Below are 18,781 nucleotides of genomic sequence, written 5' to 3' on the forward strand. Positions count from 1 at the left end.
AAAATCAATGTTAACTAAATTACCTTTTATGTATGCACTAAAAAAGATAAAAAGGTGAAATAAAAACTAAAACGCAGATAATGCAGGTATACACTTGCGTTAATACCCATTATTTTAATAACATTTTCACATAGTTTTTAAATGACATGTTCATTTTTCAATACTCTATTGCAAACAGGCTGCCCGTTTTATATATAAAATGAATATTAAGGCATATTCTGCAAATTATTCAGATCAAAAAAGATTCAGACCGCATGTCTCTATCTGTAATAGGAAAGCTATAATATTATATTTGTTGTATTGAAATAATTTGGCAGGGGCAAATATCTTAGATGAGCGATGGATAGATGGGTGAGGGGGGCAGGAAGGGAGGCAAGCTGTCAGGTAGCTGCCTTGGTGCCTTGGGGGGGAGGGGGGATGTACGAATGCCTTCCTAGAGCTGTTTACAGTTTGTAGATCGTGACTCACCACGGCATCGAAACTCTGGTATATTTTCCGCCTTCGTTCTTGACAAATACTCAGTTTGAATCCTAGACCCTAAAACAGATTTTGCAAACTGGTATACCATTTCACCTCAGTGTGGGCCACCAAATTATAAGTGTATATTACCATGTTACTGACGATGCAAATAAAATAATGTCATTTACTGTGTGTGCAATTTGTGTGACACTGATTATAAACCAATTATAATGAATAGCCAAAGTTATTACAACTTCAGGATAACATTCGTTAACTGCTTTATCTACACGTCGTGGACTTAAATATGATTGAAAACATGTATCAATAATATTATATGGTAAACAAAATGTTCAATATCTGAAAAAATATATATATATAGTCATAGCTTTTAACTAAGAACCGGTAAAGTAGGATATTTTTTCCAAACTTCAACATAGTAAGTAGTATTCATTAAAATACCTCTATCGAATTCGTATACTTATTTAGTAAAGAAATATTTATTATATTTAGCAGATTAAGTGTGATTACGCACGCAATATCGGCGAGAGAGCGTACAGACAAATAAAAAAAATTGCTTAAAAACCATTAATACATTGGGCCTGCGTGTTATCTGACAACATATACATAACTGTTATTGTAGGGTCAGTGAGAAAACTATTTTGCAATGCTTGAATGATTTCACCTTATTTGCGCAAAGCAAGTATTGTTAATAACTAAATTCAGAAAACTACGTATTATTTATTACGCTCAGTTGCGTTCATATTTAAAAAAAGGATGAAAAAAGTTTACCCATACGAGATCAAACGTTAAACGTAAATGTTTCGTTGCTCCAGTTGTCTGTATATTATAAATATATATATTAATATACGATAACTTATATTGCTGTAAATATTTTGCAGCATTGCGAAGAGTGTATAATTATAGTGTACAGTAAAATGTAGGACCGGGACCATATGTGCGTCGCATCGCTCTTCATTTCGGCAATATAAGTTTACGCTACTGAATACACACATGCCTACATTATATACATACATTATAATAATTTATCTGAGGACGTAGAACAAGTTATAGTTATATAATTTATACGAGAGTTGTTATATTTGAATTAATGTTGCATTTACTTCACGAAACTAATCACAAACATTATTATTAGGCCTATTAAAATAAGTGAATATCTAATCAGACAAAAGTTTGATGCAATGGGGAATTTTGATTCAGTGAAGTCTTTTGGACATAACGCCATACAAATAATAAAACAACTCACTTAAACTTTAATTTATATTTCTCAATCTAAAAATAAAAGTGCTTACCCAATTTATAGTAGGCCAATATATAGTATGAAATTATTATATTTGAATTTTTTTGGTTAATCACAATTAACAGCTATTATTCTGATAAATTGCAAGTCCCGTGTATGTTTCAGTTGCACTCATAACACAAGTCATCTTCATATTAAAAAAATGGATTATTTTACAGGTATACTGATCGACGAAGTCAGAATAAGTAGAGAATTTTGGTTGAGTAAAATGCTTCCAAAACTTCAGACATTTTACATTCGCGGAGAGCTCGAGGGCTGAGCATCAAAGATCCGCCATACATTCAAGATGCAAAGAAGAAACTGCAGCTTGACAAACATAAAACAAGAACAAAAAGTATTTGATGTGATTTGGGAGGTAATGTGTAGCTTAGATATGCGTGTACTGTATGTACATATATGTAGGCCTATTGTAGATATTGTAGGTATGTTTGTTTTTGAATGCCTAAAAAAGGTTATCAATAGATAAAGTAACTAATAACGCAATTAAAAAGCCTACGTGTTTCTCTCTCCCTCTCCTTTTTACATCGCACATTCTCTGATCAGCTTCTGTAAAAAAAATTCTGTGAAAAACAATTTTCAACATGTTGTGGCTTGTTGCTGAATTAATAATAGCCACACACTAACGTAATGACTTCCAAATCACATATAAAATAATAATTTATTTGCTTATATAAATTATAAGTAGATTTCTTCAGGCTTTGCCGACTTCGGAATAACGATTACTAGGTACAAATATTTGTCTTAGGTCGTGCAAGTGTTTCAGATTATGTCTGTGGTAAGAGAAAGGATTTATGATTCTTGCAGGAATGAACAGTAATTTTTTTAACAGAAAAATTAATGAAAAAAAATTAAAAATACTTTAACACACTTTGTAATACGTTGGCGTATTTAATTTTGTTTCGAAGGCATAAGAATTTCACCGAAATGGAAATTTACTAGCGAAGAAATTTCTTGCTCATTATGGTGACCTTCGAAACCGTTTTGAAGTATGCGCGTATAATAAATGTGTGTATCTACAATATCAGTATAAATGCAAATTTATTAGAATTACATAATTATATATATTTATATATATATTTGTGAAATTATAATCATGATAAAAGGTTAAAATAATATTCAATGATTATATGTATGCTGCATACTATACATTTTATTCAGCTTGCAAATTATTTTTTTACTCTCCTGAACCATACGATGATAACACAGTTGCCCATATTTATTATATGTGGTTTTGAAATGCACCGTGCTATTGCATAATCGCAATTCCGTCCGTATAACATTTTAGGGCAGCTCATTTCTGAATAAATTATTGTATTAAATATTTAAAACTGTTTTTCACGAGACAAAAAAAAATACTCACTTAATTTGTGTATTTTCACTAATTTAGTACACTCATTATTTGATTAACAGAAGTCTCATTTGTCACGTAAAGTTAGAAAACGATGTTTTTCCATATTCAAATAGCAAATTATAACATGAACAATGCCGTTGTAATAGTAGGATATTGATATGTAGCTCACTCGTCGTAAGTCTTCAAGAAAGTTAGTGCGTCCCTGCCCATTTGTATCCTTCCCCACGTTCAAGTACACATATACAACAACAAGATGTAACCAAACTAACTACGTTGCCATTCACTTGACTGTGGATTAAAGGAAGGCTTCATTGTTCAATGTCTTCACTTCGAATTCAATTCGAAATTTCGGAAGTTAATTGCCTATAATGTGCAATAAAAGGTAAACGACTTCAACTATTCAACTAGTCCCTATATATATATATATATATATATATATATATATATATATATATATGGACTAGTTAAGTACTGATCTTTACTTTTATTCTTAAACGATACTTACACACGCTTATTATTTACAGGTAGGCTTACGAAAAATATCTGGATGACCAGTTATGAAAAAATATAGTAAATAATATAACATTTACAGCACAGTACGTACGTGCTCATCTAAAGTGACGTTTGGTGGGAATTTGTACGAAGTAGATTTTGGTTCAGGTACAGAAAATTACGGATCTTTTAGTCATCTCTGCTAGTGTCAGAAGGATCATTACAGTGCTGAAATACGTTTCGCTGTAGAAGACTCACCAGCTGGCGGAGGGTGGGGTCATGGGTGCGTGTTTCTCGTGAGACATGCATGAGCGTGATGGGAGTGTTTAATGTCAGGTTGATGTTGCTTGATTACTAAGCCATCCTCATTCCCTCTACAAAGTCAGCCTACGGACTAAACAAATAGGGGAAGTGTTTGAATATTTATTTACACACACGATTATTTCACCAGTAATAACTTATAAAAATCAGTGGTGGAATATTCACTCACGCTTTACACACCATATGGCAATTTCAGCCTTTGTGGTATATCTGCTTCTGGTTTAGATATTTTTTCAGGCCAATGATGTATAATTCCGCCAAACGTTAACAATAGTATTGCCATGCAGGAAATGCCATGTGACTACCACAAGAAAATGTTTTCAATCGGAAGATGCAAAATACGCATTAAAGTAGATCCAAGCCAGTAGATCTTACACAAATGTTGAGGTTACATTGCGGCACCTATAAACAACTGTAATACCACAGTCGTGTGACATATTTACAATTAAAGTCAAATAAAATTTAAAATTATTTTCAATAATTTTTTGTTGTGTATTACACCAAATATTACATAATTATATGTGGTAATTTAGTATTGACATACCTTAATGCCACATTAATTACTTTCAATCTCACAGATGCTGGAAATTTCACATGTATTGCATTTTGTTAAAAGTACGAGTACAGTATTATAGTGATCACGGAAGCGCCTTAGATAGAGAACTGCAGTATGATTGGTCAAATGCGAAAGATGCTAAGAAACCAGACAGGAAATTAGGTGATAAATCCATGCCACCTGCGTGGCATAAAAACTGATAAAGTGGATATCACACATCATAGCAAGACATACAAAATTAATTATGCCACAAAGCAAAAAGAAAAACAATACCTAGGTATATCTTACTCAAGGCAACTACATTATTCATATAAATCGAATGGTGACCGAAAGAAAAACCCCACTAATTGAATAAACATTTCATGTAGGCAATTTTCTTTAGATTTTGCATAAACGAAAAAACTGCTAATTGAAAAGTTCAATTATAGGCCCTACATAAATTAATACACGTATGCGTTGCCTTCCATTACTATTTATGATTTATTTTACTGCAACATCGGCAGGCAGACTATGTAGGGCCTAAATGTCGCTGCGCGAACTTTCGGTGTTATTTTGAAAAGACCTTCTAGTTTCAAATGATGTCGCACATAGAATGTGTACGACGCTTTTTACAGGCATGTTCAACGGAGATGTTTATCAAACAAGCAAGAGAAAATAAACACATATGGCACTGTGAAAACTTAATTATATGTACCACTTTACAGAGTTCGCAATATCAAAGTATTTATTTTTAAATTCTGTGTAGCATTTTGATATCTATAACTTATTGAATTAAATTATTGAATTCACAAATTCCACCATTTGTTTTTCCTGAGCTTCCCATAACACCTCGACTCGCCCCAGGACAAGCAGCATGAGATGCTTCCTTTACTCTTTTCAAACAAGGGATTACGATAATCCCCATTAGTGAAGCACCCAGCTGTGTTGACGAGGGTCGACAAGGTGTGTCATTAGCCTGGAGGGACAAAGGTGGATTGTACGACCAAATTCGCCTGAAAATTCAGAAGATGCTACTTGTCATACATCCGTGCATTTAGATAGGCAATTTTTCATATTTTACTGGAGTTCTTGGCAACCAGTCAACGGCCTTAAGTTCAATGTTATATAAAGCCCATTTGAAATGAATTATAATATTAAAAGGCCTTAATTATGTTTTTCAGAATATGCCTTTGGAAAACAAATATTTTAAGTGATGGCCATTTAAATACGTTGTGTAAATCTTTTATTTGTAGGTGTGTAAATTTGTATTATTTTGTGTTCATATAAAGTCAGTCGTTCATGAGTAAAACAGTACTGCAAGACCAAGTGTATGAACCAGAGAACCTGTTTAGTATTAATGTTTGTCTCAATTATATTGAAAATAAAACAATATTTACGTTTATCACGTCTCTCGACTTTTTGAAAAAAAAAAATGTCTTGTTTTGTGCCTCCTGGGGTTCAACACTGGGCAAAAACTGTGGAAGAAATTGCAGATTAATTTTCTGACTGTTTGGATTTTAGACACCTTCCTGAAGCGAAATTTGTTTAATTATTATTAATTAAATTAATAATATTATATATTTAATAATTATTATAAATTTGTTGGGAAGACGATGCCAAGGAAAACTTCATTTTTTTTTTCTTTTTCACATTTTATCAACACATAAATCTTGGTTTTATGCGTAGACTTCAAGACTTGAATGACTTAGTGATTACTCATAGCCATTTAAATTCTTCCTTATCCTGAATTTTCATTGATACACAGCTTGCATCTAGCTCGTTCAGCGGCGGAAAGTGTAAAATAACTTCCTATTTCACTAGAATTAGATTTAATTACCTTAACAAATCACTGATCATAATATAACCTCAAAATTCACTTGATCCTGTTTTCGAGCTGTCGTTACATAAACAAACAAACGATCGGATCATTTCGGATCAGTTCGGCAGTTCTCGGAATCAAGAGGAAAACGGTGATAAATGAGTGCTGGCTTCACCGTTAGTACCGGCAGTGCACTCTAGGACGAGCATCAGTCGCGCCAAGACAGGATTTAAAAACTGAATATTCGCATTCGCATTCGAGAATATCGGTGACAAATCTTGACATTCGCACTCGCGAAAGGCTAAAAATTGACATTCGTTTCATCACTGGTGAGTATAACAATTTTGCAAGTCATGATTCTCTTTATATCCAAATATTTGTTCTTGCTTATTGAAGGACCTCAGTTTTTGGTGTTTAAACATCGTATCTTTCAGTATACGGCATTTGGTAGCAGTGAAAAATTCGTGAGTGGAATGGAAGTCGATTGGAATGGAAATGAGTAGTATAGAATAGGGCATTCTGCGCCAGGCGTCAGGCGCTGGAGCTGTGTGTTCAGGGTTTTTTGTGTGGTGCTGACCGAGCTATGACATCACGTCCATCTCTGACGTCACGGCGGCCATCTTGGATTACCTTGACCTTGAACTTTGACTTTGACCATGGACCTTCAAAATTTATTATAACATACATTATAACAGATTATATCAGGTATTCTAATTGACGCATCATTAAGAATCAAGCTATGTATACTCGTTAACAACTAAAAAAAATACTTGCCTCTCAAACAAGGGGTCAATTAAAAACCGACACGGAATTCATTACTTCACTCTATTCTCGCTTCAGTGTATCGTAATACGTTAGGAATCGTAATTAGGCTCTTTTTACTGAAAGGTGAGCATGTTAAGTATCATATAAAATAAACAATAAAACGCAACTAAAACTGCCGCAAATACCATATGTACATCATGTTAAACGTTTATATAGATCGTAAAAATAATGGGCTAGCAGTATATAAGAAAGAAGCAACAACACAATCAGCAGTCATTTATTCGTTTGAAACACCTGGTAAGTGAACATCGTTATGATTTTCTTTGGCCTATCGCTTCTAAAACTGTAAGACAGTAAAACAGTACCATGTGATGACTCAAAAAAATTATAATGTATGTTGGCACAAAATTCTAGTGTTTACAAAGATTCTTCAATCAATAATTGAATTCAACCTAATACTGAAGTCTTAGAGAGTCAGTTACACCAAACTAATTTTATACGTAATAATCCAATAATTTTTTTTAAATTGCAAACGTACTCACTCAAAAAAACAGGCTGAGCTATTGATTCACTGAATTATATCCTTTAACGTGTAATTTTCTCACGACTCTCTTGCCATTCCTTTATTTCCGTGGTCGTAGAAATTTCTACATACAGTACAATAAAAAAAAATTTAAAATAATTTAAATTGTTTCAGGTTGTTCAAAATAAAAAAAAACTTAAAACCAGCTGAAAAAGTATAGCATGTACGACATATAATATGTTACACTGGTCATTAAAGAAGAATGGGTTTTTTAAAAGTACCTACCAGCACACACGCAGATTCCAATTGTGACATTATAATGGACATTTGTAAGTTCCTGCTTGGCTCGCTCGAAGATGACAAACGGACTGTACCAACAAATGAAACTGACTTGTTTAAAACTGACTCCAGCCGCACTTGCCACCATCAAGGTGGCAACGAGCCAGCAATATGACGAGAGAAAAAAAAAACAGTCTATCAGCACTTCAGTGCATTTAAGTGCCTTGTGTAAATGTTTGATCAACTTGAAAACATTATCAACCTAGGACTTAGATAAATTTTAAACTAATAGATCCCCGTTTCTTATGCCACCATACTTCTGTCGATGGTAGAGTAAAGAAATATTTAAGATTAATAAACAAGTGTATGTATATATATAAATTTTAAAACCATTTAGGCAAAATAATAAATGGAACATGGATATTTTTCAATCACCCCCCCCCCCCCCGGAGGTTTTAAGACTAATTAATGTGCTAGGGAAAAACAATTCTAATTTAAGACTCATGGAGCAGGCAGCACATAAGGTTTAAATTTTTATTTCAAAACATTTAAAAATTATAGTTTTCATAAACATGTCCTTCCTAGAGGAAAAAGAGTTAAACTTTGTTTTTCCCGCACATGCATAACATCATATTAGAGATATGACTTGAGAGCAGGGTGATAATAAATCTAACATGGAGTCGCCATTACAGGTGTGTATTCTCCTAGGACGTGGACCTTCAATGACTCCACTGTGCTCGAATGTCTGTTCTGTCCACAGGAAGCAGAATGCAGTTGCAGGTTATCACGGCACTTGCCGCCTTGCTGTTGTGCGTGGCCTCCACTTCTGGTACAGCCAGAAGGATGTATGGAGTGCGCTACATTCACCATCCGTACCAGCCTGACCCCCGCGGCAATGTTGATGACGACCTTGGTATTTATTTTATAGTTATTTTTAAACACTTGAAATAAATCAACCTTAGTGCTTAAGTTTATCAAAATTATTTGTGTAAGTTTTGCATCAAGCTGTGGTAAATTAACAACAGCTAAGAAAATCGGAAAGTTAGTGGTTGTTAAGTTTATGACTTTTTCCTCGAATTTTAATTTTTTAAACCCAAAATATCCTTTTATTTGATATATACTTGTATTGTTTACAGATATGACTACGATACATATTTATTATGAGTCAAGTTGATTTGGAAGTCAGCAAAGCTTGCTAAACTCAAATTTTCATAAAATAAATTATACCACTTAGATTTATTTTCGCGATAGAGTGCGCACACAACTAATCGTAAGGAAAATTCACTATAGGTATACAGTACTGTTGGGGGTTCATATAACGTACTGAGTGGGAGAATACGGTGGTCTAGGGTTCGATTGAACTCCGTTGAACTTAGGCGCTCCAGACTTATTACCAGCTGGTTTGAACACGGATTTTGACGCAAGTTGTAAACCACGAACCTCGAAGGATATAAATAGCTCAGAAACTGCAACTGTAATAATTTCCCATGTACACTCAATTATTAGCACGCTTGCACCGGTCATACTATTCCTCGCATAGTTCGTAATCAATAGTTACACTGATTCGTAGACTTGAAATCTACCGTTTCTGCATACAGTATTTTCATATTTTCCTGGAATCACACCGACTGCCAATTTCACCGTTTACACTTTGTCTCAAGTGCGTAAAGGCGGAAAACCTCCTTTTAATATAATCGCTCAAAAAAATTTTTTTTGCAAGATAACTTATTCACAATTATTGTTCGCTATCAATATAAACGTCTGTAGCAAAAATTCGGTAACCAATATACACTTGTTAAATATAGTAACTGACCGATTCTAAACAGCAAGCATGCTTCGCCACGCTAAAATACGTCCTTCCGGATTCGCGTATTTTCCGTTCCCAACGTCTTAAATCTCCTTATGTATCGTCAACCTCACTCTACTCATCGACGCAGGCGTCCAGAGGCGTCCCTTGTGTCTCCTGGGGTCAGTTCCTCGCCGTCGTAGTGCGCCGTAGGCAGCTCGGACCTACGAAACTCGTAGCCGGCGACATTACAAACCCCCGCGCCGCCAAATAGTTCACGGGAAACCTTTTTTTCACAGACGAGAGAGCCAAACGCCCGATCGTCCATCTTCGGTTTTTTTTTTGTTCATTGTAAATGTGTTGATAAAAGGATACTAATGGTCAATTAGGTTAGGTTAGCTACATTATAAATCCTTTAAAACATTGGGGACTGTTAATTTGGTTAGGATAGCTACATTAAAGATACGGGGAAAAAAAGCGAGCATGAACATAGGGGAACTTTGGGATTTGGCTCTCTTATCTGTGAAAAGAAGGCTTCCCATAGTTCACTCTCTGCCGCTGCTCGTTTGTTCCTTGTACGTCTTCGGGCGCACTCGGCTGGTTCCGAAAACAACCGAAGCGGGGATATTTAGCAAGAGTGCCTCGGGAAGCGCAAATTACAACCAGAAAAAAAATTACAAATTACAAAATAAATAAATATATACTTTAACCAGACTATTAAATTAACAGAAATGAAAATTAGCATTACTTAAATTATTAAATAGTAATAAAAAACAGCTACTTAAACGTATTTAAATTCTGATTGCCAACCTAGGGGAAAAAAGTTACCAGGCAACTGGTAACAGATTTTATTAAGAATTTTTTAGAATTATTTAATTCAAAAGCTGAAGGTGCTTCTGCATATGATAGCAAGGTGATAAATCACACTTTATAGTAGCTAATAATAAATTGTATGTTATAACAATTTTTCTTAATAAAAGGACCTTATTTCCAAACTTAACCCTCACCCACAATTTATATCGTAGCCGTCGTCGGAGTGTTGCAAACCTGTTCCCAGGAGACTCGGAGATGCTGCCGAAGGTGTCGATGGAGTGCAGTTACAAAACCATGCCGGACGACCCGACCAATTACTACTGCTGCTCGGTGGATAAACATATGGGTAAGTGCCTACTGCGGTGGAACGGTCAGATCAAAACGCCTCACACCAATGATATCCAGATTCGATTCACGGCGGGAGTAAATACCCCCAGAATTTCTTCGCCGTGTGATAATGTTACATTCTATTTTTCTCATCCTTCTTTGTGCGATGGTCCATCCCGAAGGGTTTTTGACGCGACAACGTCTAATAAATCAATGAACGCCGGCTGCACGCACGAAAAAGGATAACTTATTGTCCCGTTACGCTCATTTTTCCGTTACGCTCTGTCCCGTTACGCTCTGTACGCTTGCGCCGCATCTATCTCTCTTCCACTTGATTGGAACAACCATCAATTTGACTTTTTCGAGGCACATTAAACTTGAAACACTTTCATTCGTTTCCAACTTTTCCTATCATCGTCCTATCCTTAACAGAATAACACAGATTGGAAGAAGTTAAATAGCAAACACGTATAAAAGTTATAGTTAAAATAATCTGTTCGTTAAGGTAATAAACATATTTGAATTAATGAGTGCAAATAAAAGTAAATTTATCAATTAAATTGTAGATTTCATTTCACTCCTTCTTTGTATTCACAAAAATTAGCAATAATTCAATAAAAATGATTCAATTTTTTTCATAAAACTATGCAATCATTTCATCAATGTTTTGATATCACGTTGTCACGTTAAGCTATCGTCCTTCAACCGACTTTACAGACAACCAATTTTCATCAATGTTTTCTTATGACGTTATCACGTAAAATTATCGTTCGTAAACCGACTTTACAGACACAACCCCCCCCCCCCCCCCCCCAATTTTCCCCTGAAGCCTCGGCCCGGGTTTGGTGGATGGCACGCCCTGTCGGCCAGTCGTGAACTGGGGTCGTAACCGTGTGCGGGTGTTGAGGTTCGGCACACCTCCTTTGTTCGCAGAAGTCCCGGCGATGCGCACGTCGGGCGACGAGGAGTTGCGGTGCAGCGCGAGGAGTTTCCCGCAAGAGGAGCAGGAGTACTTCTGCTGCCACGTGTCGGACCAGGTACCCGAGTCCCGCGGCAAGCAGTGGAAGCCACCCCGCACCCCGCACGTCATGCCACCACCCCTCTTGACGCTGACGACCGAGGCCCCGAGAACCCGGCATCTCTACCCCGGGCTACGAGCGACGTTACTAGCAGCGGCGCGCTCCAACAACTGAACAACTGGGTACAGACTGCAAACACCCGGTCGAAACCTCGCATCACCGTCATCACCTTGCGACAACCAACACGCAACTCACCAAGTTTTGTTCCTTCCAAACCGATACATGTTTTTACAACAGGGTTTTTTTTCCTTCAAATATTTTATTTTAGTACTGCTTGGTGATGCACACTTTCGCTAACACACCAAAATTGTGGCTCTGATGTATGTTATGTAATACACGTGTTTGCTTGACAATTAAATAAATGAAATAATGCTGTTTTGTAACTTATTTGCAATTTTACCATCTCCTGTCATGTGTCGATTGTGAGTTTTGCGAGCCAAGTTTAAACTAATAAATAAAATAAATAAAAATACACAAGAAAGACAAAAAACACAAAATTAAGCAAACAATTGCTGTTGTCAACAAGAATATAAACACCACAAAATATTCCGAAACAGAAATATGGTCAACAAACAAAGAAAAAACAAAGAAAAAAGTACTAAGTGAACAAAAAAAAAAAACTCACAAATGATGACAACACAAAAATATTGAAACCAAAATAATTCAGCACAACAGTTGAAACGAGACAAAAACACGACTACTGTTGTGCTGAATTATTTTGGTTTCAATATTTTTGTGTTGTCATCATTTGTGTGTTTTTTTGTTCACTTAGTACTTATATACTAATTATAAATATAAATATAGACTAAAAACAAAATATAATCAACAAATATCAACAACAAAAATACCTATTCTATTAAGTTATTTTTTGAACTTAAATACCTTACCTTAAACTACGATTTTCGATAATTAAATAAAAATATTTTACTTACTATTCGTTCGACTAAAAACAAAAGATAATTAACAATTATCAACAACATGATCGATCTCGTAGGGTTCAGCCAGCGTTTGCAACGTAAGCGCAAAAAAAAAGTGTATTAACGACATCACATTAGAAACCTCTAAAATTATCAGTGTTTCTCTACTATATTATGCATGTATTATACATATAAACCTTCCTCTTGAATCACTCTATCTACTTAAAAAAAAGCATCAATATCCGTTGCGTAGTTTTAAAGATCTAAGCATACATAGGGACAGACAGACAGCGGGAAGCGACTTTGTGTTATACTATGTAGTGATGCTAATCGGTTTATTGCAGGAAAACCTAGTGACGTGTCTGCTATCACTTGGACGCGAATCGACCTGGAAAGCCGATAATGCGCAGGTGTCGTATTTGCCTCTTTTACTCAGATGTCAGCGTGCAAAATTTCACGTTGAATAAACAGTAAAACGGAACAAAATCCTTTTACAAGCACGATACGAACCTCTCGTTTAAACGTTTATGAAGACCGTAAACAATTTAAACTAGCAAGCAGTATATAAGGAAGTAGCAACGACTCAGATATCAGTCATTACGTCGCTGGAAATAGTTGGTGAGTGGACATTGTAATTCTTTTGTTTTGGCCTATCGCTTCTAAAACAGTAAGAGTCTTAACCTGCCATGTGTGGACTCGAAAAATGTTTTACAAAACCTATTTTGACACAAGGTTCGTGTTTTTTGCAAAGTTTTTCAATCATTAACAAAACACAGCTTGAAGTCTTGAAAGTCAGTAACACCAAACAAATTCAATAACTATGTACTCGTCAAAGAATTTTCAAATTGCAAACATACTCACGTAAAGTAATCCGACTGAGTTGTTAGTATTAAGAATTATAATGCTCTACCGTGAACTTTTTCACACGACTATCTTTCTATCCCTATATTTTTGTTAGAATTTCGTCAGACAGTTGAAAATTAATTTTTGAAACATTATAATTTTTTAGGGTACTCAAATTAAAAGCAAAAACAAAAAATCTAAAACATTAATTAATGTACTGTAATAAAATATTTGCAGTTGACAAAGAGGTACGTGTGAGTTAAAATTGTCTACCAGCACATACACAACCTCTATGTGCCTTTCTATCTGACAATTTGTAAATTTATTCTTGGCTCGCTCAAACTCGACAAACATACTGTACCAATAAAACGAGCTGCCTTGTTTAACTCCGTCTCCAGCCACACTTGCCACCAAAAATGGCCGAAAAAAGCCAGGAAACATGGCGAGAACACAATAAACATGTCAGAGTCCAGGGCTAATAATGCGCCACAGTTCGTTTTCAGTTGAGCTTATTCACGTTGTGAATTCACACTCGTCTCGAGCCTTGTGCTAGAAGCTAATGCTTCGTTATACGCGCCATTACTGAGCCTTAGCCTGAATGCAATTCAGTGAATTAAAGTGCGTTGTCAAAATCTTACATCAACTTCAAGATTTCATCAACCTACGACCTGGAGAAATTATAGACTTCTGTCGATGATAGACTAAAGAACTAATTAGAGTGAGAAACCAATATATATTATATTTTTTATCACCCATCGAGACAAAACAATAAATGAAACACAGATATTTTTCCACTTTATTTTTCCGGAGATATGAAGACTAATTTCTATACTGGGCAAAAACACTTCTTCGAACAGACAGCACCTTATAGTATAATTTTCATTAAAAAAAACTTTTAAAAATTGTAATTTTAATAAACATGTTTCTCACTAGAACGTGCCCTAACACAATGTGGTGGCGCCCATATTTAGACGATACTCACGCCGTATAACTCTTTTCAACACCGGCGCGACAGAAATTTTTACCTATTTATATGGTTATGTTTTTATGTCCTTTCAGGTACTTTTTAAGGATGGCTTGTTTTTGCTTTGTTGATTAATGAGCGTTCACATAATTTTTTTTGTTTGCCATGATTCTTTGTTTGAACAAGCTGATGGAATATTTGGCCAGTTGTATAAGAATGAGAGAGAGAGAGAGAGAGAGAGAAAGTTCAATAACCACGAGAAAGGATTCTGGAGTTAGTTGAAGTGCTGTTGCCATGCACTATGATTGGTTGATGTTTTTTCAAGGTATTTTTTTTTGATTAGTTGAAAATTATGTCACCAGATTTCGCTATTTATACTTTTTTGTAATTTCGGTGGGAAAAAAAAACCTCTTGTGAGGGGGTGGGTAATTGGTATACAGCTATGATTTTTCGAGGGCTGTGTGGAGATTGTTTGGAGAGGTCGCGCACCTGCCACATGCATGAGATCATGTTGAGAGATGCGACTCGGTAGTGGGGGTCGAGCAGGTCCGTGTACCTCCAAGGACGTGGACAGGAATGGACTCGCTGTGCTGGAATGTGGCAGGGTGCGCGACATGCAGACCCGGGTCATGATTCTGCTCTCCTCGTGGCTGCTGCTGCTAGCCTCGGTCGCCGGCAGGATACCTCACGGGGCGCGACGATACCACCAGAGCCCGGACTACCCCAATCACATCGGTGGCGCAGGTATGTATGTGTATGCAACGGCTGATCTGGCACACTTACAAAAAAAAGGAAGGGGGTTGTTTGTAAAGTCAGTTTACGGACGATAATTTTACGTGATAACATGATAAGAAATCATCGATGAAAAATTGCATGCTTTTTTAATTTTCAAATATTATTTACAGTTTTTGCAAATTTAATTTAAATAAATGATAACGTCTTATAAATATATGAACGCCGGCTGCACGCACTTACAAGCATGACTCATTGTAATGTTCCGCCTGAGCCGAGAGTACAAGAACCGGCCAACAACCATGCGAGAAAATCTTCTATAACATCAAACAGGTTAAGGCGGGCTTTTTAACTAATTGTTAGTGATTATATTGGAACAAATTATTTAAATTAAATAGTGCAAAAACTGTAAATAATATTTGGAAATTAAAAAAGTATGCAATTTTTCATCAATGTTTTCTTAGTTATATAAATTATCGTCCGTAAACCGACTTTACAGACAACACCCCCCCCCCCCCCTCCTTTTTTTACATCCACCAAGATGGCGTTTGAGCGGCGTGGCCTTCGTCAGTGCAGTGTTTCAAACATGTTCCCAGATATGAACGCGCTGTCGATGCAATGCAGCCACAAAACCCTGCCTGGCGACCCGCAGACCTACTACTGCTGCCCGCTATCTTCTAGTCCGCCGAACGGTGAGTGCCCGCGTCGGCGGAGAAAGGTCAGATGGAAACTTCCCCCCACTAAGGAGATCCAGATTCGAAGCCTTCGTGCCTTTATAGTTCACGAGTGATTCAGGGACAGATGTTTGTTTGTGCAAGTTTTTTTTAATATTTCCCCTGGATTCTCCTTTATTCCCCAGCATTAAATTTCATCAACGCTACATTCTCATACTAAACCTGTCGTCTCCATTGAACCAGATGGTGACGAGACGATACGCCTAAACTGATAAAAAATACAGTAAATTTACGGTTTTTTTCTACGAAGAATTTAACTCGAATAAACGAAAAGTTATTCTTGATTGCAACTAACCGAATATTCGTAGAAAGTACGCCGTATTTTGACTACCGAGTTGTACGTTTCTTTCTAAACAATGGTAAACACACACGTGGACACAAGGAGAGTGTTATTACAGTAGACTTAACGAGTTTTTTTAGTTTTGTTAATATACCTAATATATTCTTTTGGATTCATGTTTAAAGTAAGTGAACTCAGCTATCCGTACATTTATGAAGATAGCCGTAAGTTTACGAATATTCTTAAATAATTTCTAAACAACGCATCGTTCTACATAAATTGAAGTGTACATAAATCCACTAAACCAGCTCTGTGGCATGGCTTCTTAGATGAGGCCGTGGATTGTGTGGCAAACGTATAAAAAGAACAAGGTGCCGAAACTAACGATTTTTATCCTGTTTGTGTCGCGCGCCGCCGCTGGCAGGCAATTGAAGGATCTAAAGTAGAATGTTGAACGTAGAGCCAAAGGAATCTTGGAACTTGTAATTTAGAAACTTGTAACTTAGACTTTGGACCCCTCTGTGAACACAGGGTCACACAGTGGAAGGAAAAATAAATAAGAAGGACCATGGAAACAGAAGATAAACACGGCAACTGGAGTGTTAGACAAATACACGAATCATTCTACTGAAAGATGAAAAAAAAAGCGCAAGTAATACTTAATCAGGTACAACATGCTCTGGTGCGAAACTTATTCTAGCAACACATAAATATTATTTGAATGCCTGATGTTTTGGATCAGAAGAATCTTGGACGAGCAGTGTCAACAATAGTTCAGAATGACCTACACGATAGGTTTCGATACTCAACGGCATGGAAATCTGTGAACAATGTTTTGGTTCAGAATATTTTATCATATGGTTAGCTATTTGTCCTACGGTCGGATATCACGTGTTTCGGCTTTCTGTCGATCAAACATTAACTTATATCATTTTTTCTTTCTTTCCCCAATGGCTGTAACTGTAACTCCATTCGTGCGCCAAATATGTTGGAAATTCTATTGATGAACTAATTTTTATCGATGACGTCGCGCGTGTTCACAGATCCTAGGGGTCTCGTGATGGTGCGCTGCGGGGTGAAGAACTTCCCCTACGACCCGGTGGACTACTACTGCTGCGCCACCAGCATCTCCGCGGACCTGGGCGGCCAGCAGGGCTCGCGGCTTCTTCCCCCGGCGCCCGCCCCCGTCCCTCCGGCAGTGACCGTGCCCCCGCCACCCCCCGTCTGGAACCAGCCCCTTCCCCGGCACAATACCCCGTCCGCCATGTCTAGTGTCCGCTCTCTCTCCCCTATCTCCCCTCCTCTAGCTATCCCCTCTCTTCACCACTACCCCCTCCCCCACTATCCATTCTTCAACCCTCTTCCCCTCTATTACCCCCACTATCTAACCACTCTACCACGCCCCTCTCTTCCCTATCTCCCCCCACTCTATCCCCTGTACAACCCTCCCCCCTCTCTCCCCTTACCCTTCTATTCCCTCTCCCTCTCACTACTCGTCAACCGAGGTGCGAGATCCGTGTACCAACTCTCTCACTAACACTTCCTTAACTAACCACCTACCCCTTTCGACAAGCAACAAGTGTTTCTTCATATTACTGTTCTTTTTCTTCACAGCAGGACCACTCGATTGATAAATATATTCCACTTTGTTTTTGTTTTTTTTCTAGGCATAACTTCATAAGCCAGACACGTGTGCAGAGCCCGTGATGTTTCCTTTGAGTAGGAAATAAAACGATATACTACACGTAACAGCGTCTCAAATTTTTTTCATTGCATTTACCATCTACTATGTTATGTGAAGTGTGAATTACAAATTATGATGCTCTGGCAGAGCGATTCTGACAAACTTCTCGCTTTTTTTTATGTGATGAAGAGAATGTTAAGTATTACTGATGTTACAAATATTCGACCACACATTTGCAAAATTTATGCGAATATTTTGGGAACATGTATATCAGTTTATTTTTTTTAAATTTGAAAATAAAATTAATTAAGACAAAAAATATAAATTTCCTAGCATTTTTATTATAATAGCATTTTTCTTACTCCTTTATTAACAAAACTTAATTTTTTCACTTAGGTAACATTGCAGTTATAAATTTCATCAGCCAACATTTTAACATTAGGTAAAGGTAATAAAGGTCAGATTTGGTATTGTAAAAAATTAAATTTTCACTAGAAAACAAAAAAAAAAATATACAATCTAAAATAACAAAATCATAATATTTTCTTAAATTAATTATTAACACTCTTTACATACACATTATTATTTTTTTTATTTTGAACTTTGTTTAGGATATTAAAAAAATTATTTAAACAAACAAAAAAAAATATTTTTCTTTCTGAAGTTTATGCCAATATTTTTATTTTTAGTCTTATAAAAAAAATCAATTTATAAAAAAAAATAATAAAAATTGACAAAAATAAACAAATATAGTATTATT

At 36.3% G+C, this 18,781-nt stretch overlaps 3 protein-coding genes across 3 annotated transcripts in view; 2 read left to right on the plus strand and 1 right to left on the minus strand.

Annotated features, from left to right (window-relative positions):
- LOC134540145 (lachesin-like) overlaps positions 1-18,781 on the minus strand; it is a 306,225-nt gene that overhangs the window by 69,488 nt on the left and 217,956 nt on the right. The window lies entirely within an intron of this gene.
- LOC134540069 (uncharacterized) lies at positions 7,305-12,238 on the plus strand. Its single transcript, XM_063382528.1, has 4 exons — positions 7,305-7,357; positions 8,623-8,775; positions 10,706-10,807; positions 11,722-12,238. Exons 2-4 carry the CDS (start codon positions 8,631-8,633, stop codon positions 11,979-11,981), a joined length of 507 nt encoding a protein of 168 aa, XP_063238598.1. The 5' UTR covers positions 7,305-7,357; positions 8,623-8,630; the 3' UTR covers positions 11,982-12,238.
- LOC134540070 (uncharacterized) lies at positions 13,362-18,086 on the plus strand. Its single transcript, XM_063382529.1, has 4 exons — positions 13,362-13,402; positions 15,196-15,335; positions 15,920-16,015; positions 17,381-18,086. The coding sequence occupies exons 2-4, from the start codon at positions 15,206-15,208 to the stop codon at positions 17,872-17,874; spliced, it is 720 nt and encodes a 239-aa protein (XP_063238599.1). The 5' UTR covers positions 13,362-13,402; positions 15,196-15,205; the 3' UTR covers positions 17,875-18,086.

The sequence above is a fragment of the Bacillus rossius genome, chromosome 16 (assembly GCF_032445375.1).
Source record: "Bacillus rossius redtenbacheri isolate Brsri chromosome 16, Brsri_v3, whole genome shotgun sequence".
In the NCBI taxonomy this organism is placed as follows: Eukaryota; Metazoa; Arthropoda; class Insecta; order Phasmatodea; family Bacillidae; genus Bacillus; species Bacillus rossius.